General features: G+C 42.8%; 1 protein-coding gene across 1 annotated transcript in view; it reads left to right on the top strand.

Moving 5' to 3' along the window:
• Positions 1–27,244, top strand: part of HSD17B1 (hydroxysteroid 17-beta dehydrogenase 1) — a 143,513-nt gene extending 116,269 nt beyond the window's left edge. Inside the window, exons 2-6 of the mRNA XM_069755726.1 lie at positions 12,843–13,004; positions 13,085–13,264; positions 13,395–13,488; positions 24,559–24,742; positions 26,814–27,244. Of these exons, the coding sequence (XP_069611827.1) occupies positions 12,854–13,004; positions 13,085–13,264; positions 13,395–13,488; positions 24,559–24,742; positions 26,814–26,975 (771 nt within the window). The 5' untranslated portion in view covers positions 12,843–12,853 and the 3' untranslated portion in view covers positions 26,976–27,244. The remainder of the gene's footprint in view (positions 1–12,842; positions 13,005–13,084; positions 13,265–13,394; positions 13,489–24,558; positions 24,743–26,813) is intronic.
• The last annotated feature ends 426 nt before the right edge of the window (positions 27,245–27,670 follow it).

Genomic DNA, 27,670 nt, shown 5'->3' with positions numbered 1-27,670 from the left:
ATAAGACAAATGTCACAGATACTGGACTATAAGTCCTACTAATGAAACCAGGTAAAAAAATTCAAACCTACACATATTTGGTATCGCAGCGTACAGAATCGCCCAAACTATCTATAAAAAAAGGATTAACCTGATTGCTAAACGACGTAGCGAGAAAAAAGTCAAAATGCCAGAATTACGTTTTTTTGGTCGCCACGACATTGCATTAAAAACCAATAAGGGGCGATCAAAAGATTGTATCTGCACCAAAATAGTATTATTAAAAACGTCAGCTCTGCACACAAAAAATAAGCCCTCACCCAACCCAAGATCTTGAAAAGTGGAGACCCTGTGAGTAATGGAAAATGGTGCGCTTTTTTTAACAAAGTTTTTTTTTTCACCACTTAGATATAAAAGAACCTATTATGGTTTGGTGTCTATGAACTCGTACTGACCTGGAGAATCAAAATGGCAGGTCAGTTTTAGCATTTAGTGAACATAGTAAAAAAGCAAAACAAAAACCGACTGTGGGATTGCACTTCTTTTTTTTGCAATTTCACCACACTTGGAATTTTTTCCCGTTTTCCAGTACATGATATGTTAAAACCAATGTTGTTGTTCAAAAGTACAACTCGTCCCACAAAAAAGCAAGCCCTCATATGGCCATATTGATGGAAAAATAAAGTTATGGCTTTTGGAAGAACGGGAGCCAAAAAAGAAAACACAAAACCGAAAATACCTCTGGTCCTGAAGGGGTTATATATAAATATTTATAATATAGTCTATCTCTGTCACTTGTACTGAATATAGCAATGGCAAAGTATTGCTGTATATAGCCCATTTCATGGTCTTCTATAAACACCTGCTAGAGGTTGGTATTCACAGGTTTTCCTGTCATGACAATGATGAGGTTTTCTGCAGGACTCGCACTGTAAATGCCGCTGTGAGAGAAGGACAGCAGTATTTAACAGGTTATCAGCTTCAGGCACAGCTCAGCTTTATTCATGGCTGTTAGAAGCAGAGGATGGCTGAACAACACAACCATCATCTGCTGAGAATGAGGCAGGCTCAGATCTTGAGCCCACTTCATTCATTCACTACTGATGGCGCTCATCGTTATGGGATCAAGTTAAAAAATCAGTAAAATTGTAACTTGCTTATAAAATCAATTTAACTCCCATTAAAAATTCTCTTCATTCTTGAAAACACAAGGATTTATTTTTCTGTGCAGCTCAATACCCATGTTACGCTATGTTAGGTCAGTATTCACCTACATTAATGGGTAGATGTTCAGCCTGAAGCTTAAGCTAACTTTCATTAGTTAATGAATATATGTAAAATGGTGTCAACAAAAGTGAAAAAAAGCTGGGGTATGTGGTTTGCTGAGGGTCGGGAGCAGCTATGCTTCTACTGAGCTCATAAACAGCCTTCAAAAGAAGCCACAACATCAAGCATTTTGTGGGGGGGGGGGGGGGGTTATTTTAGCACCTAATGTGCTGAAGATTCCCAGAATTATGGCAGATCAACAATATGGAAGGAAATTCCCCGGATTAATGGAGAATCAAGCTTTTTCAAAACTGGCTGGGAAGCAGCTAAAGGCCACAAGGCCTGTCTTCATACCATCAGCTGCATCGCAGAAAAAAATGAATGGACCTAGGCCTGCAAAGAAAAACCTTAATTCAGCCCATTCCCGTGGAATACAAGGATCCCTGGACAAGAAGAGTACAGCTGTGCTAACTAATGGACAATGTCAGAGAGACACAATGCAGAGAAACAGACTTGCGATGTGAGACAGAAGACTCCTTGGACATGTCTTATTCAAGCTCTGAAACCTCAAGAGGCATCCAATTACAAAATAATTATAACAAGTCTAATGGTTGTCGGTCATCTGAGGTCATTAATAATTATTTAATTAAAAACATACAAGCCACAAATGAACCTGTAATTGAAGAGTTTGAGGAGAATTTGCAATGCTCTACTTCTATCCGTTGAATGTTGTTCCATCCAAGCTCAAGTTAATCATTTAGACAGTACTTGACTAACCGAGAAGGTAATTTTCCTCACAAAACTACGACAGCAACCGATGAAGTTAGCCTTATTGAAGCAACTCCATCCGAGATATTCATTAAGGAAATATTTTTGGAGGTCAAAATATATCTTAAAAAAAAGTCTTGATTCACATAGTTTAATTACATCCTCTGAAATTACAAAAACAAAAGTAAGAATCGATAAGGTAGGGAAAATCTAAAAAGACAGCACAAAATCATGCGGAGACGGCAAACTCAATTCTTTACAAAGAGAAGTCTCATCTTTTAAAGCTCGGATGTCCAATTTTGAAGACATTTCTAGAAGGAACAATTTGAAAACATTCAATTAGATAGCTTTATCATCAAAATGGTAGCTCTACTAATTTCAAACATATAGAACGATAAGATAGTCGCCAAGGCTTATAGAATCACAAAGCCTCATTACATCTCTCCTGATATTCCAAGACATGTTATAGTCACCTTCAGCTCCTTTCAAACAAGAAATAACAAAATAACATTGACGAGGAACTCAAAAAACTATTGGCCCTTTATGATTTCATCTCTTTATTTAAAGATCTATCAATAGACACTTTACAAGCCAGGGAATCTCTCCAACAAACTACAGAAGAACTACTTTGTGTGGGAATAAGGTACCGTTGGTTCGAATCAGCAACTTTGCAGGTCAATTTAGGAAGCAAGACTCATTTCATTTCTTCTACAGACGGACTAAATCTTCTACGAACATTAAAACTGTAAAATATCTCAAACAAGTCTAATCAAAATGCTAATTAACATCAACTGGAATAACATCCTAGTGTCTCTCCTAGTAATTTACTCAAGTCATCACAGAATACATTGTAGCTAAAATCTACGGATTATATCATTATAACGAGATAGATTACAATTACCACTAAATTAGATTATAATATACGGTCTCTGCCCTGGAATTTATCTGGATTATAATGTAATTTTCCAGCTTGGACTATACTTATTGGATTACAATCTATATTCAAAAACCAGATTACACATAAATCATAATCATATTTTTTCTTCACCTTCCAATTGAAGCAATCTTCACGATTTGCAGTAGGTCAGCGAACTTATATTCATACTTCATTCTGACTGAATGGAAAATTAACCCGAACTCCAGGTTCAGGGGTGCCCCCTATATACCATGACAGCTTTCACACTGCCCCCTATATACCTATATACCATAAGAGCCTGAATAATGCCTCCCTATATACCGTAAGAGCCCATACACTGCTCCTCTATATACTGTAAGAGCCCCCACACTGTCTCTCTATATACCATAAGAGCCTGAACACTGCCCCTACATATCGTAAGAGTCTGCTTACTGCCTCTATATACACCGTAAGAGCTCGCACACTGCCCCCTAAATACTGCAAGTGCCAACACAATACCCGCTATATACTGTAAGAGCTCGCATAATGCAAACCTTTATACCGTAAGAGCCCACACACTACCCTGTTATGAAAGGCAATTCAGTACCAAAATGGACATAGCGGTCAGAGCACATACAGTGATCTGACAATAACTCAAAATCATAGAACGAGCTCTGAGACGTGGGAACTCTGCAGACCGCAATCCCTAATCCTCTCCAAACAACACTAGAGGCAGCCGTGGATTGCGCCTAACTCTGCCTATGCAACTCGGCACAGCCTGAGAAACTAAGTAGCCTGAAGATAGAAACTAAGCCTACCTTGCCTCAGAGAAAAGACGAAAAGACAAACGTAGGGATGAAATAGATTCAGCAAAGTGAGGCCCGACTTTCTTAACAGAGCGAGGATAGGAAAGATAACTTTGCGGTCTACACAAAACCCTAAAGAATACCACGCAAAGGGGGCAAAAAGACCCTCCGTACCGAACTAACGGCACGGAGGTACACCCTTTGCGTCCCAGAGCTTCCAGCAAAACAATTAGACAAGCTGGACAGAAAAAATAGCAAACAAAAAGCAAAGAAGAACTTAGCTATGCAGAGCAGCAGGCCACAGGAATGATCCAGGGAAAAACAAGTCCAACACTGGAACATTGACAGGAAGCCAGGATCAAAGCATTAGGTGGAGTTAAGTAGAGCAGTACCTAATGACCTCACCACATCACCTGAGGTAGGAAACTCAGAAGCCGCAATACCACTTTCCTCCACCAACAGAAGCTCACAGAGAGAATCAGCCGAAGTACCACTTGTGACCACAGGAGGGAGCTCTGCCACAGAATTCACAACAGTACCCCCCCCCTTGAGGAGGGGTCACCGAACCCTCACCAGAGCCCCCAAGCCGACCAGGATGAGCCACATGAAAGGCACGAACAAGATCGGGAGCAGGAACATCAGAGGCAAAGACCCAGGAATTATCTTCCTGAGCATAACCCTTCCACTTAACCAGATACTGGAGTTTCCGTCTTGAAACACGAGAATCCAAAATCTTCTCCACAATATACTCCAACTCCCCCTCCACCAAAACCGGGGCAGGAGGGTCAACAGATGGAACCATAGGTGCCACGTATCTCCGCAACAATGACCTATGGAATACATTATGTATGGAAAAGGAATCTGGAAGGGTCAGACGAAAAGACACAGGATTAAGAACCTCAGAAATCCTATACGGACCAATGAAACGAGGTTTAAACTTAGGAGAGGAAACCTTCATAGGAATATGATGAGAAGATAACCAAACCAGATCCCCAACACGAAGTCGGGGACCCACACAGCGTCTGCGATTAGCAAAACGTTGAGCCCTCTCCTGGGACAAGGTCAAATTGTCCACTACATGAGTCCAAATCTGCTGCAACCTGTCCACCACAGTATCCACACCAGGACAGTCCGAAGACTCAACCTGTCCTGAAGAGAAATGAGGATGGAACCCAGAGTTGCAGAAAAATGGCGAAACCAAGGTAGCCGAGCTGGCCCGGTTATTAAGGGCAAACTCAGCCAAAGGCAAAAAGGACACCCAGTCATCCTGATCAGCAGAAACAAAACATCTTAGATATGTTTCCAAGGTCTGATTGGTTCGTTCGGTCTGGCCATTAGTCTGAGGATGGAAAGCCGAGGAAAAAGACAAGTCAATGCCCATCCTACCACAAAAGGCTCGCCAAAACCTCGAAACAAACTGGGAACCTCTGTCAGAAACGATATTCTCTGGAATACCATGTAAACGAACCACATGCTGGAAGAACAATGGCACCAAATCAGAGGAGGAAGGCAATTTAGACAAGGGTACCAGATGGACCATCTTAGAAAAGCGATCACAGACCACCCAAATGACTGACATCTTTTGAGAAACGGGAAGATCTGAAATAAAATCCATAGAGATATGTGTCCAAGGTCTCTTCGGGACCGGCAAGGGCAAAAGCAACCCACTGGCACGAGAACAGCAGGGCTTAGCCCGAGCACAAATCCCACAGGACTGCACAAAAGTACGCACATCCCGCGACAGAGATGGCCACCAAAAGGATCTAGCCACTAACTCTCTGGTACCAAAGATTCCAGGATGACCAGCCAACACCGAACAATGAACCTCAGAGATAACTTTATTCGTCCACCTATCAGGGACAAACAGTTTCTCCGCTGGACAACGATCAGGTTTATTAGCCTGAAATTTTTGCAGCACCCGCCGCAAATCAGGGGAGATGGCAGACACAATTACTCCCTCCTTGAGGATACCCGCCGGCTCAGACAAACCCGGAGAGTCGGGCACAAAACTCCTAGACAGAGCATCCGCCTTCACATTTTTAGAGCCCGGAAGGTACGAAATCGCAAAGTCAAAACGGGCAAAAAACAGCGACCAACGAGCCTGTCTAGGATTCAACCGCTTGGCAGACTCGAGATAAGTCAAGTTCTTATGATCAGTCAATACCACCACGCGATGCTTAGCTCCTTCAAGCCAATGACGCCACTCCTCGAATGCCCACTTCATGGCCAGCAACTCTCGGTTGCCCACACCATAATTTCGCTCAGCAGGCGAAAACTTCCTGGAAAAAAAAGCGCATGGTTTCATCACTGAGCAATCAGAACCTCTCTGCGACAAAACAGCCCCTGCTCCAATCTCAGAAGCATCAACCTCGACCTGGAACGGAAGAGAAACATCTGGTTGACACAACACAGGGGCAGAAGAAAAACGACGCTTCAACTTTTGAAAGGCTTCCACAGCAGCAGAAGACCAATTGACCACATCAGCACCCTTCTTGGTCAAATTGGTCAATGGTTTAGCAATACTAGAAAAATTGCAGATGAAGCGACGATAAAAATTAGCAAAGCCCAGGAACTTTTGCAGACTTTTCAGAGACGTCGGCTGAGTCCAATCATGGATGGCTTGGACCTTAACAGGATCCATCTCTATAGTAGAAGGGGAAAAGATGAACCCCAAAAATGAAACCTTCTGCACACCAAAGAGACACTTTGATCCCTTCACAAACAAAGAATTAGCACGCAGGACCTGAAAAACCGTTCTGACCTGCTTCACATGAGACTCCCAATCATCCGAGAAGATCAAAATGTCATCCAAGTACACAATCAGGAATTTATCCAGGTACTCTCGGAAGATGTCATGCATAAAGGACTGAAACACTGATGGAGCATTGGCAAGTCCGAATGGCATCACTAGATACTCAAAATGACCCTCGGGCGTATTAAATGCAGTTTTCCATTCATCGCCTTGCTTAATTCGCACCAGATTATACGCACCACGAAGATCTATCTTGGTGAACCAGCTAGCCCCCTTAATCCGAGCAAACAGATCAGATAACAATGGCAAGGGGTACTGAAATTTAACCGTGATCTTATTAAGAAGGCGGTAATCTATACAAGGTCTCAGCGAACCATCCTTCTTGGCCACAAAAAAGAACCCTACTCCCAATGGCGATGACGACGGGCGAATATGACCCTTCTCCAGGGATTCCTTCACATAACTGCGCATAGCGGTGTGCTCAGGCACGGATAAATTAAACAGTCGACCTTTTGGGAATTTACTACCAGGAATCAAATTGATAGCACAATCACAATCCCTATGCGGAGGTAGGGTATCGGACTTGGGCTCATCAAATACATCCCGGTAATCAGACAAGAACTCCGGGACCTCAGAAGGGGTGGATGACGAAATTGACAGAAATGGAACATCACCATGTACCCCCTGACAACCCCCGCTGGACACCGACATGGATTTCCAATCTAATACTGGATTATGGACTTGTAGCCATGGCAACCCCAACACGACCACATCATGCAGATTATGCAACACCAGAAAGCGAATATCCTCCTGATGTGCAGGAGCCATGCACATGGTCAGCTGGGTCCAGTACTGAGGCTTATTCTTGGCCAAAGGTGTAGCATCAATTCCTCTCAATGGAATAGGACACTGCAAGGGCTCCAAAAAAAAACCACAACGCTTAGCATACTCCAAGTCCATCAAATTCAGGGCAGCGCCTGAATCCACAAATGCCATGACAGAATACGATGACAAAGAGCAGATCAAGGTAACGGACAGAAGAAATTTTGACTGTACCGTACCAATGGTGGCAGACCTAGCGAACCGCTTAGAGCGCTTAGGACAATCAGAGATGGCATGAGTGGAATCACCACAGTAGAAACACAGACCATTCAGACGTCTGTGTTCTTGCCGTTCAACTCTGGTCAAAGTCCTATCGCACTGCATAGGCTTAGGTAATACTGCCAAATGGTGCACAGATTTACGCTCACGCAAGCGTCGACCGATCTGAATGGCCAAAGACATAGATTCATTCAGACCAGCAGGCATAGGAAATCCCACCATGACATCCTTAAGGGCTTCAGAGAGACCCTTTCTGAAAATCGCTGCGAGCGCAGCTTCATTCCATTGAGTGAGTACGGACCACTTTCTAAATTTCTGACAATATACCTCTATATCATCCTGACCCTGACACAAAGCCAGCAAATTTTTCTCTGCCTGATCCACTGAATTAGGCTCATCGTACAGCAATCCGAGCGCCAGGAAAAACGCATCAATATTACTTAATGCAGGATCTCCTGGCGCAAGGGAAAATGCCCAGTCTTGAGAGTCGCCACGCAAAAAAGAAATAATAATTCTCACTTGTTGAGCTGGGTCACCAGAGGAGTGAGGTTTCAAGGCCAGAAACAGTTTGCAATTATTTTTGAAATTCACAAACTTGACTCTATCACCATAAAACAAATCAGGAATAGGAATTCTTGGTTCAAACATAGGCTTCTGAACCACCAAATCTTGAATCTTTTGTACATTTATAACGAGATTATCCATTGAAGAGCACAGACCCTGAATGTCCATGTCCACACCTGTGTCCTGAACCACCCAAATGTCTAGGGGGAAAAAAAAGGCAAAACACAGTGCAAAGAAAAAAAAATGGTCTCAGAACTTCTTTTTTCCCTCTATTGAGAATCATTAGTACTTTGGGCTTCCTGTACTGTTATGAAAGGCAATTCAGTACCAAAATGGACATAGCGGTCAGAGCACATACAGTGATCTGACAATAACTCAAAATCATAGAACGAGCTCTGAGACGTGGGAACTCTGCAGACCGCAATCCCTAATCCTCTCCAAACAACACTAGAGGCAGCCGTGGATTGCGCCTAACTCTGCCTATGCAACTCGGCACAGCCTGAGAAACTAACTAGCCTGAAGATAGAAAATAAGCCTACCTTGCCTCAGAGAAATACCCCAAAGGAAAAGGCAGCCCCCCACATATAATGACTGTGAGTAAGACGAAAAGACAAACGTAGGGATGAAATAGATTCAGCAAAGTGAGGCCCGACTTTCTTAACAGAGCGAGGATAGGAAAGATAACTTTGCGGTCTACACAAAACCCTAAAGAATACCACGAAAAGGGGGCAAAAAGACCCTCCGTACCGAACTAACGGCACGGAGGTACACCCTTTGCGTCCCAGAGCTTCCAGCAAAACAATTAGACAAGCTGGACAGAAAAAATAGCAAACAAAAAGCAAAGAAGAACTTAGCTATGCAGAGCAGCAGGCCACAGGAATGATCCAGGGAAAAACAAGTCCAACACTGGAACATTGACAGGAAGCCAGGATCAAAGCATTAGGTGGAGTTAAGTAGAGCAGTACCTAACGACCTCACCACATCACCTGAGGTAGGAAACTCAGAAGCCGCAATACCACTTTCCTCCACCAACAGAAGCTCACAGAGAGAATCAGCCGAAGTACCACTTGTGACCACAGGAGGGAGCTCTGCCACAGAATTCACAACACTACCCCCCTCTATATGGAAAGAGCCCCCATACTGCCCCATGTACAGTATGAGCCCCCACACTGACTCCATGTGCAGTATGAGCCCCCATACTGACCCCATATACAGTATGAGTCCCCACACTACCTCCATGTACAGTATGAGCCCCCACATAGCCTCCCATGTACAACATGTACCCCCACATAGCCTCCAATGTACAGCATGTGCCCACGTAGCCTCCCATGTACAGCATGTGCCCTACATAGCCTCCCTTGTACAGCATGTACCCCACGTAGCCTCCAATGTACAGCATGTGCCCCATGTAGCCTCCCATGTACAGCATGTGCACCACATAGCCCCCTATATAAAACACAAGCCCCCACATAGTTTCTTATATACAGCATGTGCCCCACATAGCCCCTTATACACAGCATGAGCCCCCCATATACAGTATGATCCAGACACGGCCCCTTATACACATAGAAATATCCCATACACATGAAAAAAACAACACATACTCATCTTTCTCTCTGTCCCCCCGCCGCACTGTCTCTGGTCTCTCTGATGCACTGACTCTCCCCAGCGCACAACTGGTGCAATGAAATGAAGTCATTGTGACTGTTAGCTTACATGCTGATTGGTGGAAGATAGAGCCAGTGGTGCCATCCTCCACAAATGTATTCACCTAGGTCTGCATCCAGAGGATGTGGAGAGCAGTGACAGCAAGCGGCGGATGGCCGGTGGGTGGGGAAGAACCGATGTGGCCCGTGGGCCACTTCTTCAGCCTTTCGGCTGTCACGGTCTGCGGGCCTAACTGGAACAGCCAGAGGGCTGTATGTGGCCTGCAGGCCACATTTTGCCCAGGTCTACTGTAATCATATTCCCTTATGACACCTATACAGAGAAGGAGGAGGAAAAGACAATGCCAGCTGTAGTCCTTGAAGAAGCAACTGTAGACATAACATTACAGATGCCAGCGGAGAAACATTTCCAGTAGTTTGCCCACAGCTCAAAGTTCCCAGAGAAACCAGTATACTTTCTAAGTTTGTGCACCCAGATTTACAGTTCAGATGGAGAAAAGAGTGGTTCTGATCACGGGATGCTCCTCAGGAATCGGACTAGGCTTAGCAGTACTCCTGGCTTCTGACTCTGGGCAAAGATTTAAAGGTAAGTTAAATATTTTTTTGTGTTAAGAATACAGTAATTTAGGATAGTTGTATATGAGTACCTGCAAAATTTTTGCTCATTGCACCAATATGAGCTAAGAGCAGAGATCCAAAGGCCAAATCTCTGTTATAGTCTGATCTTGTGCAAAAAATAAATAAATTTAAAGCTTATCTACATGTTTCAGTGATAAAAAGTCTGATTACTTTTATCAGCACAATGTTGGAAGCTCCTTCCCCAAAGGAGACCTTCTAATCTTTCAAGTATGCATTTGGTGACGTTTAACATTCTAACAATATTAGAGAAAAGGTCCCCGTATACATCAGAGAAAAGTAGGCAGAAATGGCCAATTTCGACCACAACAAACGATCGTCGGCTGCCTTGGCCAAATGAACAGACTGAATGTTCTTTACCGTTTATCAGATCTGTGGGGCAAAAGTACTGGCATTAAGTGGCCAAAAAATGCAAAAATGCTGTCTGAATGACCATTAATTGGCCCATACCATATTTATCTCATGTGTATTGCGGTCTTAAATGTTCCTGCTGCTGAAATGTCAGAGTACCTGCCACTTGCCATAAATACACTGATGAGCAAAGGGGAAACAATGTTTTGAACTTTCAACTTTCAGGTTCCATATCTCATTATCTGCCACAGCTTCGAACGTGAGACTACCATCGTTTTATAGACAATCATCTTGGCTATTTCATACATATTTTTACTTGCAACTATTTAGCATATGATCAGTTATATAGATTATTGTCTTGTCATTTCATTGTTACTGTTTTACTCCTAAAAATCTAAATTTTAATTTTTATTATTATGTTAGTATTTTGTAAATCCATATTTGGCTTTCAAAACAGCCTTAATCTTTCTGGGCTTGCTCTGGATCAGATTCAAGCATGTCTTGACCAAAATCTGATTCCAGTTTTCTCCTACACTTTCCCAAAGTTGGTGCATACTGGTCAACTTACTTGGGTATGTATACAGCTTTTTCTTTAACTCTACCCATAAGCTTTCGATCTGGTTGAGGTCTGGGGAATGTGATGGCCAATTCAGCAAGTCTACTACATTGCCGTTGAATTATTTATTTACCAATCTTGACGTACACTTATGCTTGACGTACACGTTATTATGCTGAAACACTATGTCATCCATTTCATATCCATAGTACTCGAGTGTGGGAAGTAACTTGTCTTGTAAGATACTCACATATAGCTGAGCATTGAGAGCACCATAGAACCTGGTCAAGTAACCAACACGTTTGGCTGTTAAACAACCCCATATCATCAGGCTGCCTCTATCGAACTTGACAGTTCATTCAATTTCTTGATCAGTCAGATCCTTTTTCTCTTGTTTCTTCCAGACACAGTTGTACCCATCAGCGCCTAGTCTATTGATTTTCCTCTTATCGATATAAATCATCCGTTTCCAGTCTTCTACTGTCCACTTTTTGTACTTTTTTGTAAACTCGAATCAACGCCTCTTAGGCTACTTTCACACTAGCGTTAACTGCAATCCGCCGCAATACGTCGTTTTGCAGAAAAAACGCATCCTACAAAAGTGCTTGCAGGATGCGTTTTTTCCCCATAGACTTGTATTGACGACGCATTGCGACGGATTGGCACACGTCGCATCTGTCGTGCGACGGATGCGTCGTGCTTCTGCGGACCGTCGGGAGCAAAAAACGCTACATGTAACGTTTTTTGCTCCCGACGGACCGCTTTTTCCGACCGCGCATGTGCGGCCGGAACTCCGCCCCCACCTCCCCGCACCTTACAATGGGGCAACGGATGCGCCGGAGAAATGCCTCCGTTGTGCAATGCGTTAAACGCTAGCGTCGGAATCTCTCCCCGACGCATTGCGACGGGGAGATTCCGATGCTAGTGTGAAAGTAACCTTATGACAATATTGAAGTTGAGGCTTCTTCACCTTTTTTTTTCGGACACCATTCCAGACTCTCTCCCCATATACATATAGGGAGACACTTGTCAACCACCTCCAGCGGCACTGAATAAAACTGATGGTGGCCCCGGACTAGTCTGCTTGCCATGGTCTCTGACTATATCTTCTACCTACATTTTCTCTGAAATGTCAAAGTGATTCAGAGAAAAATATACACAATCGTGCAGCCAGTCTCTAATTCATGCTAATCGCGGTTTGGATAGCATGAATCAGATCAGATGATAGGTTCCATTTAATATGAAAATTGAGTCCCCATAGAGTTTGCGTACTTTCAGCAGTATATTCCCTATTTACACAGGGTTAAGTGCTGGCGATATGTTTTACAAGGAGCAAAGATAGGGAAAGAAGTGGTCTTTCCAACACTTAAAAAACATTTGATTTAAAAAAAAAATCACTGATGTCCCCATCTTTAGAACAAGTCCAAATATCCCTTTTTTATCTGTGACACCATTGCAGCACATATTGTAATCTCAAGAAACGGCATGTTCCTTTCATTAGTCTATGCCACCATGAGGGATCTTTCCAAGAAAGAATATCTGCTGGAGTGTGTACGTGGCTGCCATGCTGATACTTTTGAGATTCTGCAGATGGATGTTACAGACCAGCAATCTGTGTTGGCTACCATTGAGAAAATAAAAGAAAATCGAGTGGACATCTTAGGTGGGTGACATAGTTCATTTGTTCTGTATGCTTGTATCCAGTCTTTATATTATCTTATTTCCTTATTATTAATTCCATAGTGTGCAATGCCGGTATTGGATTGATGGGGCCCTTGGAATGTCACACGTATTACACAATGAAGAAGATATTTGACGTTAACCTATTTGGTACAATCGGCACCATCCAAGCTTTTCTGCCTGGAATGAAGCAAAGGAGATCTGGACGGATCATTATTTCCAGCAGTGTAGGAGGCCTACAAGGTAGGTGCCAGAGATGTCAGTCAAAAGTGACCACATATCTCATCAACTACTGGAAGGGAAAAATGTTTTACAACTGGAACATTTCACTTTATTTTGTATACGGTAAATCACAAATACTTCTGGCTTCTAGGTGTGCCATTTAATGATGTGTACTGCGCCAGTAAATTTGCCGTGGAGGGGTTCTGTGAAAGCATGGCTATAGTGCTACAACATTTTGATATACAGTAAGTATGAAGAGTATATCTATTTATATGTATATACATTATATTTTTATGTTTTGCTTGAAAACCATAGCATGCCCCATACAAAAAAGTTATTTTTTAACATTCAAGCCTGCATATGTTAATTCACTTGTTTGCACCTTTATTTTTGGGCCTGTTTTATGATTTTTACATTTCGAGGCCTTTTGCATCCCATGAATTGACTTGAGATCATCAAAAGGTTGTATGGTCATGTAATTTTGTTGCAGTAAAACCAAAGAAACCTAAATACAGATGTGTTAAAATGGCCTTCATCCAGCATCACAAGGACACAATCCTGATGAATATGGATGTACAGTAGTAACATAGTAAGTAACATACTGTAGTTAGCAAGGCCGAAAAAAGACATTTGTCCATCCAGTTCAGCCTATATTCCATCAGAATAATTCCCCAGATCTACGTCCTTCTAAAGATCCTAATAACTTTATAACTAACATTCCTTGGTATAAACAGATCCTCAGAGAAATATTTGTATTATCACTTTATATACTTTTACATGGTTATTAGATTGCCCCTCATTTGCATTTTTTCTAGACTAAATAGTCCTAATTTTGCTAATCTCTCTGGGTATTGTAGTTCCCTCATCCCCTTTATTAATTGTGTTGCCCTCCTTTGTACTCGCTCTAGTTCCATTATATCCTCCCTGAGCACTGGTGCCAAAACCTGTACACAGTACTCCATGTACGGTCTAACCAGGGATTTGTACAGAGGCAGTATAATGTTCTCATCATGTGTATAAAGACCTATTTTAATGCACCCCATGATCCTGTTTGCCTTGGCAGCCGCTGCCTGGCACTGGCTGCTCCAGGTAAGTTTATCATTAACTAGGATCCCCAAGTCCTTCTCCTTGTCAGATTTACCCAGTAGTTTCCCGTTCAGTGTGTAATGGTGATATTGATTCCTTCTTCCCATGTGTATAACCTTAGGTTTATCATTGTCAAACCTGCATCTGCCACCTTTCGGCCCAAGTTTCCAACTTATCCAGATCCATCTGTAGCAGAATACTATCTTCTCTTGTATTGACGGCTTTACATAGTTTTGTATCATCTGCAAATATCGTTATTTTACTGTGTAAACCTTCTACCAGATCGTTAATAAATATGTTAAAGAGAACAGGTCCCAACACAGACCCGTGCGGTACCCCACGGGTCATAGCGACCCAGTTAAAGAATATACCATTTATAACCACCCTCTGCTTTCCATCACTTATCCAGTTACTTACCCATTTACACACATTTTCCTCCAGACCCAACATTCTCATTTTGTGTGCCAAACTCTTGTGTGGCATGGTATCAAATGCTTTGGAAAAATCAAGATATACCACATCCAATGACTCACCTTTGTCCAGTCTATAGCTTACCTCTTCATAAAAACTGATTAGATTGGTTTGACAGGAGCAATTCCTTATAAACCCATGCTGATGTGGAGTTAAGGGGAAGGTGCCATCAAAAAAATTTTTTTTTCAGAAATTGTAAAAATGTAAAGAATTAATGATTACATTTTCTTAAAAAATATTATCATTTGTTTATAATTTAGTAAAATATGAAAAATAATTTGAAAAGTTTTGGAATTTCCACTTTTCAACACTAGGGGGAGCAGCTGCTGAAATTTCAGAAAAACCTAGTGTACAACTAGCTCACATTACAGCACTGCAGTAAATATGGGCGGAGTCTGCTGACCTGTGTGATGTCTCCTCCCCTTCTGGGTGTTTGCTAAGGGATTAGAGAGGATGAGATTCAGGAACCCAGTGAGCAGCCATTTTGTTGGTGACTGCAGAGTATGGCTGCCGTCACACTAGCAGTATTTGGTCAGTATTTTACCTCAGTATTTGTAAGCCAAAACCAGGAGTTGAACAAATAGAGGAAAAGTATAATAGAAACATATGCACCACTTCTGCATTTATCACCCACTCCTGGTTTTGGCTTACAAATACTGAGGTAAAATACTGACCAAATACTGATAGTGGACGGCAGCCTTAGGCTACTTTCACACTAGCGTTTTTGGCTGTACGTTGCAATGCGTCATTCAGGAGAAAAAACGCATCCTGCAAAGTTGTCTGCAGGATGCGTTTTTCCCCATAGACTAACATTACCAACGTATTGCGACGTATTGCCACACGTCACAACTGTCGTGCGACGGTTGCGTCATGTTTTGGTGGACCGCCGCCACAAAAAAAGTTACATGTAACGTTTGTGCGTCGAGTCCACCATTTTCGACCGCGCATGCACGGCCGAAACTCCGCCCCCTCATGCCCAAACCTTACAATGGGGCAGCGGAAGCGTCGTAAGACTGCTTCTGCTGCCCACATCGGACATTTCTTTCACAGCATGCGTCGGTATGACGCACTGCGAAAGGCCCGTACTGACGCTAGTGTGAAAGCAGCCTTATACTGACAAGTAGACGGTCACCGAGGATGGCAGGCAGCATGGATTCTGGGAGATAGGTGGTGGAGGGAGCAGGGTGACAGCAGCACAGAGTATTTCAGGAGAGCAGTGTGCTGGTCTATAGGGGCCCCCTGTTTGGTGCGCGGAGCAGCCAGGGATTGTACATAGAGCGCTGTCTTTTATACACATGGATGGACCGTCTGCTTGTTTGCTCCACAGAAATCCAGGAAACATTTCTGCGGATTGATGGCCTGTTCTGATCCAGACTTTGCATGCAGACCCCATTCCCCTCCTCAGATCCTGTCTTCTCCATCCTGTCCTGGCAATGTGTGAAAGCGAGGTGACAGGCGGAGTCCGGGGTGACGCTGGGGGGAAATGTAGCCATATAGTAACAATAAAAATTAGACGCTTCTCTTCAGCTGCCTCACCAGCCCTGACTGCACCTAACTGGAGGTCATGCTTTACCCTCTATTACCCCAGACCCGCGTGCAGGTGCTCAGCCAGAACCACTATAGAATGGGTCCGCTTTCTGAAGATAATACTGCCATAGTGTTCTCACATAATACCGCCATATAGATCACACACAATACTATCAAATAGATCACACAATACTGTCATACAGTTCTCACATAATACCACCATATAGATCACACATAATACCGCCAGTGATCTCACATACCGCCATATAGATAACACATAATACTGCCATAGTGTTCTCACATAATACCGCCATATAGATCACACATAATACCACCAGTGTTCTCACATACCACCATATAGATCACACATAATACCGCCAGTGTTCTCACATACCACCATATAGATCACACATAATACTGCCAGTGTTCTCACATACCACCATATAGATCGCACATAATACTGCCATAGTGTTCTCACATAATACCGCCATATAGATCACACATAATGCTGCCAGTGTTCTCACATAATACCACCATATAGATCACACACAATTCCACCATATAATTCTCACAATACTGATCAAGCATAATACCACCATACAGATCACATAATACCGTCATATAGATCTCACATCTATATATATAATTGTCTAAGGGTTTTTCCGTCTGTCTATCCGTCTGTCTGTCTGTCCTGGAAATCCCGGCTCTCTGATTGGTCGAGGCCACCAGGCCTCGACCAATCAGCAACGGGCACAGCGACGATGATGTCATAAAGGACGTAGACATCCCGCGTCTCTGATTGGTCGAGGCCGCCAGGCCTCGACCAATCAGCGACGGGCACAGCGACGATGATGTCATAATGGTTGCCATGGCGACGATGATGTCATAAAGGTTGCCTCGATCAATCAGCGACGGGCACAGTCTGCCGCGAATTCTGGAATCATCATTGTCCATATATTACGGGGACATGCATATTCTAGAATACCCGATGCGTTAGAATCGGGCCACAGTCTAGTAATGCCATAATACAGCATGACGCTCGCAGCTCCTGTTACCGCACGCATTGAGTTGTGTGTGCAATGGGGAAAGATATGCAGGGGGGAGAGGAGTGCATAGAAGTGGATTAGATACACGGTTCACCAGACAGTATCACACAGGAGAGGATTAGATACACGGCTCACCAGACAGTATCACACAGGAGAGGATTAGATACACGGCTCAGCATATCTCACAGTATAGGATTAGATGCATGGCTCAGCAGACAGTATCACACAGGAGAGGATTAGATACACGGCTCACCAGACAGTATCACACAGAAGAGGATTAGATACACGGCTCAGCAGTCAGTATTTCACAGGATTAGGCTATGTGCACACGTCAGGATTTTTTCCTGACATAATCCTGAGAATTCTGCCAGAAATCCGTGTGCTTTTTTTGCGCGGATTTCTCGCGGAATTTGCGCGTTTTTTGCGTGGATTTTTTGCGGATTTTTTGCTTTTTTTTTATTTTCCGGAATGTCCTTTTTGATAGGAAATCTGCAAAAAATCCGCAAAAAGATAGAGCATGTCCGGATTTTTTGCGGTATGCGTTTTTTTTGCGGAAAAAAACGCTAACATCTGCACAAAAAATGCGGAATGCATTCTAAATGATAGGATGCATAATGTTAGCGTTTTTTTACTGGATTTATAGCGTTTTTATGGCGAAATTCCGCAAAAAAAACCGCTAAAAATCCAGACGTGTGCACATAGCCTTAGATACACAGGTCAGCACAGGATAGGATTAGATACACGGTTCACCAGACAGTATCACACAGGAGAGGATTAGATACACGGCTCACCAGACAGTATCACACAGGAGAGGATTAGATACACGGCTCAGCAGTCAGTATTCCACAGGAGGATTAGATACACAGGTCAGCACAGGATAGGATTAGATACACGGCTCAGCAGACAGTATTACACAGGAGAGGATTAGATACATGGCTCAGCAGACAGTATCACACAGGATAGGATTAGATACACGGCTCAGCAGACAGTATCACACAGGAGAGGATTAGATACACTGCTCAGCAGACAGTATCACACAGGAGATGATTAGATACACGGCTCAGCAGACAGTATTCCACAGGAGGATTAGATACACGGCTCAGCAGACAGTATCACACAGGAGATGATTAGATACACGGCTCAGCAGACAATATTCCACAGGAGGATTAGATACACGGCTCAGCAGACAGTATCACACAGGATTAGATACACGGCTCAGCAGACAGTATTACACAGGAGAGGATTAGATACACGGCTCAGCAGACAGTATCACACAGGATAGGATTAGATACACGGCTCAGCAGACAGTATCACACAGGATAGGATTAGATACACGGCTCAGCAGACAGTATTCCACAGGAGGATTAGATACACGGCTCAGCAGACAGTATCACACAGGAGGATTAGGTACACGGCTCAGCAGACAGTATTACACAGGAGAGGATTAGATACACGGCTCAGCAGACAGTATCACACAGTATAGGATTAGATACACGGCTCAGCAGACAGTATCACACAGGATAGGATTAGATACACGGCTCAGCAGACAGTATCACACAGGAGATGATTAGATACACGGCCGGCAGACAGTATCACACAGGATAGGATTGGATACACGGCTCAGCAGACAGTATCACACAGGAGAGGACTAGATACACGGCTCAGCAGACAGTATCACACAGGAAAGGATTAGATACACGGCTCAGCAGTCAGTATCACACAGGAGAGGATTAGATACACGGCTCAGCAGTCAGTATCACACAGGATAGGATTAGATACATGGCTCAGCAGACAGTATCACACAGGAGAGGATTAGATACACGGCTCAGCAGACAGTATCACACAGGATAGGATTAGATACACGGCTCAGCAGACAGTATCACACAGGAGAGGATTAGATACACGGCTCAGCAGTCAGTATTCCACAGGAGGATTAGATACACGGCTCAGCAGACAGTATCACACAGGAGATGATTAGATACACGGCCGGCAGACAGTATCACACAGGAAAGGATTAGATACACGGCTCAGCAGTCAGTATCACACAGGAGAGGATTAGATACACGGCTCAGCAGTCAGTATCACACAGGATAGGATTAGATACATGGCTCAGCAGACAGTATCACACAGGAGAGGATTAGATACACGGCTCAGCAGACAGTATCACACAGGATAGGATTAGATACACGGCTCAGCAGACAGTATCACACAGGAGAGGATTAGATACACGGCTCAGCAGTCAGTATTCCACAGGAGGATTAGATACACGGCTCAGCAGACAGTATCACACAGGAGATGATTAGATACACGGCCGGCAGACAGTATCACACAGGATAGGATTGGATACAGGGCTCAGCAGACAGTATCACACAGGAGAGGACTAGATACACGGCTCAGCAGACAGTATCACACAGGAGAGGATTAGATACACGGCTCAGCAGTCAGTATCACACAGGAGAGGATTAGATACACGGCTCAGCAGTCAGTATCACACAGGAGAGGATTAGATACATGGCTCAGCACAGTATAGTGATAGATGCACGGTCTGATGTCCTGTGAGGAGCTGCAGTGAGGTCGGAGCAGCACAGAGATTCTCCCCCATCCCCCTCTGTTACCTCTCTGCAGCTCCTGATAAGAGAACATCAGACCACAGCACTTCAGACTCTCTAGTGATTCTAGAGATTCAGCCACACACCAGGCAGCAGAGGACAGGGAACTGCCGCTGAGTGTGAGGGGAGACAGATGGAGCTGCCCCTCCAACAGCACAGCTCTACAGTGGAGCTCTCAGGTACACTCCACTGTAGGCTGAAGCAAGATGGCGCCGACCTCCTGCCTCTGCTGTGATGTGGAGACCGCCCAGGGGGTGTGGCCACATCAGAGCAGAGAGCAGACAATGCTAGCTATGGGGTCGCCTCCCGACTACTGATCTCTATGTCCAGGGCAGCCGTATGTGAAGACTGTAAGTGTCGTGCAGCTACACTTACAGTCCTGCAAATGAAAATGTCGGTGCCCAGTGGCAGAAAAAAAAATGAATAAAAAAAAAAACAATAAATACTATGCACTTGAAAATAACTTATAAAAATAAGGAATTAAAGAGGTTTTTTTTTCTTTACAATATTAAAACACGGCACCTTCCCTTTAAACGGTTATTCTCATTGAGCTAATTCAGAATAACATCCCTCAGAAACCCTTCAAATATTTTACCAACAATAGAGGTTAGACTTACTGGCCTATGATTTCCAGGTTCACTTTTAGAGCCCTTTTTGAATATTGGTACCACATTTGCTATGTGCCAGTCCTGTGGAACAGACCCCGTCGCTAGAGTCCCTAAATATAAGAAATAATGGTTTATCTATTACATTACTTAGTTCTCTTAATACTTGTGGGTGTATGCCATCCGAACCTGGAGATTTATCTATTTTAATCTTATTTAGCCGGTTTCACACTCCTTCCTGGGTTAGATTGGTGACCCTTAATATAGCTTTTCTTTGTCTCTCGGCATTTCACCTAGCATTTCATTTTCCACCGTGAATACCATGGAGAAGTTTTTTAGACAAAGTATTTTTCTCCCCAAAGTTTTTTAGAGCTTCAATGGTGCCATCCTGCTTTAGTAGTGTAAATGCTTTCTTTTTACTGTTAATTGCCTGTCTTACTTCTTTGTTTAGCCACATTGGGTTTTTCCTATTTCTAGTCCTTTTATTCCCACAAGGTATAAACCGCTTACAGTGCCTATTTAGGATGTTCTTAAACATTTCCCATTTATTATTTGTATTCTTCTTTCTGGGGACATTGTCCCAGACAACCAGGTTAAGGACATCTCTAAGCTGGTCAAACTCTGCCTTTGTAAAGTTGATTGTTTTTGTGACTCCCTGACAAATCCCCCAAGCGAAAGACAAGTGAAACTGTACAATATTGTGGTCGCTATTTCCTAGATGCACAACGACCTGCAGATTTGTTATTCTGTCAGGTCTATTAGATAGTATTAGGTCTAAAAGTGCTGCTCCTCTGGTTGGATTCTGCACCAATTGTGAAAGATAATTTTTCTTGGTTATTAGCAGAATCCTGTTGCCTTTTGGGGTTTCGCAGGTCTCTGTTGCCCAGTTAATATCTGGGTATTTACAGTCCCCCATAACAAGGACCTCATTATGGGCTTCAGCTTCATCTTTCTGCCTTAGTCTTTCCATGATTTCTGTTATATTTGGGGGTTTGTAACAGATCCCAATGAGAATTTTTTTACTATTTTCCCTCCATGTATTTAGACCCATATGGACTCAACATCCTCATTTCCTTTGCTAATATCCTCCCTTAAAAACCCCTTCAAGACGCAGCCCTTTTTCGTTTTTGCGGTTCGTTTTTCGCTCCCCACCTTCCCAGAGCCATACCTTTTTTATTTTTCTGTCAATATGGCCATGTGTGGGCTTGTTTTTTGTGGGACAAGTTGTACTTTTTAACGGCACCAACGGGAAAAAAATTCCAAGTGCGGTGAAATTGCAAAAAAATGCAATCCCACACTTGTTTTTTGTTTGGCTTCTTTGCTAGGTTCACTAAATTCTAAAACTGACATGCTGTTATGATTTTCCAAGTCATTACGAGTTCATAGACACCAAACATATCTAGGTTGTTTTTTATCTAAGTGGTGAAAAAAAATTCCAAACTTGTTTTAAAAAATTGCGCAATATTCTGATACCCGTAGCGTTTCCATTTTTTGTGATCTCGGGTTGGGTGAGGGCTTATTTTTTGCGTGCCTAGCTTACGTTTTTAATGATACCACTTTTGTGCAGATACGTTCTTTTGATTGCCCATTATTGCATTTTAATGCAAAGTTGCGGCGACCAAAAAAACGTGATTTTGGCATTTTGAATGTTTTTGTTGCTATGCCATTTTGCAATCAGGTGAATCCTTTTTTTGATTGATAGATTGGGTGATTCTGAACACGGCGATACCAAACATGTGTAGGTTTGATATTTTTTTTTAAATTTTTTATTTTGAATGAGGCGAAAGGGGGTGATTTAAACTTTTATATATTTTTTTATTTTTTCATATTTTTTAAAACATTTTTTTTTTACTTTTGCCATGCTTCAATAGCCTTCAAGGGAGGCTAGAAGCTGGCATAACCTGATCAGCTCTGCTACATAGAGGCGAAGCTCAGACCGCCTCTATGTAACAGAATTACTGCATTGCTATGAGCGCCGACCACAGGGTGGCGCTCATAGCAATCAGGCATCAACAACCATAGAGGTCTCAAGGAGACCTCTGGTTGTTATGGCGACGCATCGCTGACCCCCGATCAAGTGACGAGGGTTGGCAATGTTCACATTTCTGGCCCGATGGCCGGAAGCGGTACTTAAATGAGTACAGAGTTTGACAGCGGCATTTAACTAGTTATTAGTGGCGGGTGGATCGAGATTCCACCTGCAGCTATTGCGTGCATATGTAAGCTGACATGTCTCGACTTTGATGTTGGCTCAGCGCAGTACTAGTACGGCGCATGTTGTGAAGGGGTTAAAGTGGACTTTAGACAAGTCTTTACATAAAGACAAACCCCTCCTCCTCTCTGATTTTTACGTTCCTTTCTAAACAGACTGTAACCCTGTAAGTTAACTGCCCAGTCATAGCTTTCATCTAACCATGTCTTGGTTATTCCCACTATCTCATAGTTACCTGTAGATATTTCTGCTTCTGGTTCTTCCATCTTGTTTGTCAGGCTTCTGGCATTTGTGAGCATGCAGTTTAGAGGATTTTGTTTTGTTCCAATCTGCTCCCTGTTGATTGTTTTGTAAATGTTCTTACCTCCCTTCCGAGTATGTTGTCTTGGGTCTTCTTTGCCGCACCTCATATCCTTCATCAGTATATTTTCTGGTTTCATGCTCAAGTCTAATGTTTTTCTTCCCGTCCCCTCTTCTTATAGTTTAACGCCCTCCTGATGATTGTAGCGAGTCTTCTGTCAAATGTGTGTTTCCCAGGTTTGTTGAGGTGTAGTCCGTCTCTGGCGAGGAGTCTGTCGTACAGGTAGTTCACCCCGTGGTCCAGGAATCTAAATCCTTGTTGACAACACCATCGTCTTAGCCAGTTGTTCGCATCAAGAATCCTGTTCCTTCTCCTGGTGCCATGCTCGTCTACTGGAAGGATAGAATAAAAAACTACCTGTGCATCCAGTTTCTTTACTTTTTTCCCTAACTCTTCAAAGTCATTGCAGATAGTTGATAGGTCCTATATCTCTATTAGGGTATGTGCACACGTTGCGAATTTCCTGCGGATCTCCAGCGTTTATTTGCGGTGCAGAAACGCTGCAAATCTGCAAGTGATTTACAGTACAATGTAAATCAATGAGAAAAAAAACGCTGTGCTAATTGTGCGGAAAATTCTACGTGGAAACCCTGCGGATTAAAAGAAGTAGCATGTCACTTCTTTTTTGCGGATCTGTAGCGTTTTTGTACCCATTCCATTATAGAAATCTGCAGGGGTAAAAAATGCAGTAAATCCACAAAAAATGCACAGTAAATCTGCAGCAAATCCGCACAAAATCCGCACAAAAAACGCGTCAAATCCGCACCTGCGTTTTCTGCCAAGAGATGCAGAATCGGCACCAAAAATTCCTAAGCCTAATCTGCAACGTGTGCACATAGCCTTACTGTCACAAAACCTAGATTAGTATTTAGAGAAATGTAATGGTATTCTGCGCTGCCAGAAGACGATGTGGATGAAAAACCGTGCAGTTTAATCTTATCGCGTTTCAAAGCTGGACAAACTTCTTCATCGGGAGTTTTTTCAACTTCCAAATACGTTGAGATTAAATTGCACTGTTTCTCATCCACAACGTTTTCTGTATCTTATTGAATTTGCATTATCAGCAACGCAGTTCAAAATACCTTTGCCCTAAACATTTGTCGACCTTGGTGGGTTCCTCCAATTTGATGGTACTTCAGCAGCTGGATCCTTTTGGTTTTATACTTTATTTGTGGGTTAGACAACCTCAATAGGTGACCAGTTACCTTTATTTCTAAATAGTCTTCTTTCTGGTCATCAGATAAGACCCTATTGCACTTGGTGTCCCCATTCTATCGCCTTACAAAACCTATATTGCCATTGGGTTCCAGATTTCCATTACAAATAAGCTGTTGGAACTGGACCTTAGTTCGTTTTTACATGTGGCCTACTTGTGTTTTCTTCCTTTTGTCTTTAAAGTGTAAGCCTCATTGAATGTGGACCTGTCAATACTAATTTCATGAACAATTTACATATGAGTGACCTCAGCGACAGTCAACTTCAGGGTGTGGACAGCGATACCCGCTCCCTGTATGCCCAATATCTCCAACATTGTCAGACAATTTTCCAAGATGTAGCACAAGACACAGATGAAATCCTCCAGGTTAGTTTTTTTTTTTTACATATACAATCTGAAGATACAAATCCATATGCTGCCACACGTTTGACACCTCTGATATTCAAAAAATGTTTTGCCCTTCTTTCTGAGAAGCAGCATCACACTTGTCCATGTGTGATGGACAAGTCAAGAGAATAGGGAGAAGCAGCAACATCAACGACAACCCATGAACAAACATGAAACATAACCTTATTTTTTTATAATAATTTTTACAATAAATGTATTTATTATTATTTTACATTCTTAGGCCCCTTTCATGCATCAGTTTTTTGCCGTCAGTCACAATCCGTTGGCTTCGCAGATTGTGAAAAACTGATGCGACGGATTTGCTTTTTCGACGGATCTGACTAGCGGATCTGGCTAATTGGATCCTAAATAAATCGGAGCATGCTCAGTTAAAAAAAAAACAGAATCCAAAGATGGAATCCGGCGCCCATAGGCTTCCATTCAAGCAAACGACGTATGACGACGGATCCGTCGCTATCCGATTTTTCGACATACACAAATTACGTTACTTTGTCTGTTGTCTCCGGTTGCCGGAAAAACAATTTTCGGCGGATCTGGTGAATGGCAGATGAAACGTGAGGCCATCTGTCGCAATCTGTCGCTAATACAAGTCTATGAGAAAAAAATGGATCCGGTGGCATCAGTCGCCGGATTGTTTTTTTTCAAAATTCGACAGATTGCGACTGATGGCAAAAAACTGATGTGTGAAAAGGGCCTTATATATCACTATTACTGTATATTCCGCAGCACTTTACAGACATTGTCATCACATTGGATCTCACAATCTACATTCTCTATCAGTATGTCTTTGGAGTTTGGGAGGAAACTGGAGACCCCCAGAGGAAACCCACGCGTACATGGGGAGAACATACAAACCGTTTGCAGATATTGCTTTTCGTGGGATTTGAACCCATGACACCAGCGCTGTAAACCAACAGTGCTAATGACTGAGGCATCATGCTGCCCCAAAATAATAGCATACCACTAGAATATGCTAAAGACATAATGATAGGGATCCTAGATTTGAGCCCCATCGGGGACAGCGATGATAATGTGTGCAAACTGTAAAGCGCTGCGGAATATGTTAGCGCTATATAAAATTTAAGATTTGTATTATTATTATTATTATTATTATTAATATGGCATCAGTTTATAACTGGTAGTGGCCTGACATATGGAAGCTCCTGCCACCTGGGATATAGCACTTTGCCAATACTGCATCCTATCAATTCTCTGGATTGGTGGGGACCTAAGAAGTTGGTCTCCCACTAATCATAGAATGCTGGCATATCTTACGGCTGCCTTTACGTCTAAAAAAAAAAAAAAGGGCTTGCAATGCTTTAAGGGGTTGTCCCATTTGGATATTCTTTTTTTCTACATTCCTGTTTTAGCATGTAGATATCATAAAGTATTTTGCCCCTTCATGAACCCCTTAATGTGTCTTTATATGATCATCCATTTATTTAAATGGGCACCACTTAAAGCAGTACTCCAATGGGTCTTTTAATTCTACCATTGTAGTGGTGCCAATAATTGAAATTCCCTGCACCTAGTATTATACTTACCAGCCGTAGTCTTCTTTTTTTATCGGCACCGCTCCGGTCGGTCTTCTGCAGGTTGCGACCTGCTGGATCGCTCCAGTGTTTGCTGGGTGAGCCAGAAGTCACAACTCAATGTAATTTTATGAGAGCAGAACGAGGCTCCCATAGACTTACACTGAGAGCTTGTGACTGTTATCTCTGACGTCTGGTCAGTCAGAAGTTGCAGATACAAGATATCTGACCTGGACTGAAGCGGCGCCGGGAACAGGTGAAGACGGCAGCTGATGAGTATGAGACTAGGGTAAGGAAACTCAGATTTGTAGCACCACTCCAGCACTGAAGTAAAAAAAAAATTGGGGCTTAAAAAAGCTGAACTCATGGCAATCAGCTGATAACTGGTTATCTCTATTCAGTTGGAGCAATATAAAATATTTATTGGTTCAAAGTTACATATCTGTAGACTTGTACTGTGCTTTTTTTTAAACTGATTTTATCATTATACTTTATAGGTGTTTTTGGAAGCAATTGAGGCCCAAATTCCGTCACTACGATACTTCACAACTCAGTTTTTCATGCCCCTTATTAAGCTGAAGCTACAATGTGCCAGCGGATCAGAATATGTCCACGCCATGCACAAGTTTGTATTCTCGGGATCACAGCCAAAAGAGTAGCATCAGTGAACCCTCCCCATCCGCCAAGGCCATATTACAACTATGATGTCTTTTTCTCCTGATCTGCACAACACTAAAGATACACAAATGAAAACAGTGTATTCGTAATGTGTGTTACGTGGAAAGAAACCTTCATAATTACATCTTTATATAATCTCTATACATGCCCACACACGAGATATATACTGTATATATACACACACACACTTGCTTATGTATTTGGGGGGTTCAGTAACAATGGCCTTCAGCTCAGCAAGCATTCCTTTTTGCACGTCTCAAATAACAAAAATAAATCTTACTATTGACTGTCCAAAAAGTCAATAAAATTCTAGATAAAACTTCCATATCAGTATGTGATTCAGGATGAGTCTTCTTCGTATTCAATCATTACTGTGTATGAACAATAAATGTAGGACTCGGTCAGCGATAAAACTGAGATCTGAGATGGCTCAGACACAATAATTAGTGACGTTACAAGCTGGATGTGTAAATCTTGCTTCTATCACATACAAATAAGCTTTTTACTATTCACAGTGATATGTTCAAATCCAATTCCCCAACCTCGGCCCATATTCACCAGCAGAGTCATATGCAAGGACACACGCAGAAGATTAATGTGACTCGCTGACTGCAGCCCTGCTGCCTCTCATAAGAATTTGACATTAGAATAGTCATCTGGTCAGTGCTCACATTAT

Source organism: Ranitomeya imitator, chromosome 2, assembly GCF_032444005.1.
Source record: "Ranitomeya imitator isolate aRanImi1 chromosome 2, aRanImi1.pri, whole genome shotgun sequence".
Taxonomy (NCBI): domain Eukaryota; kingdom Metazoa; phylum Chordata; class Amphibia; order Anura; family Dendrobatidae; genus Ranitomeya; species Ranitomeya imitator.
Note: the sequence above shows the minus strand (reverse complement) of the source record. Positions and strands in the feature narration are given on the sequence as shown.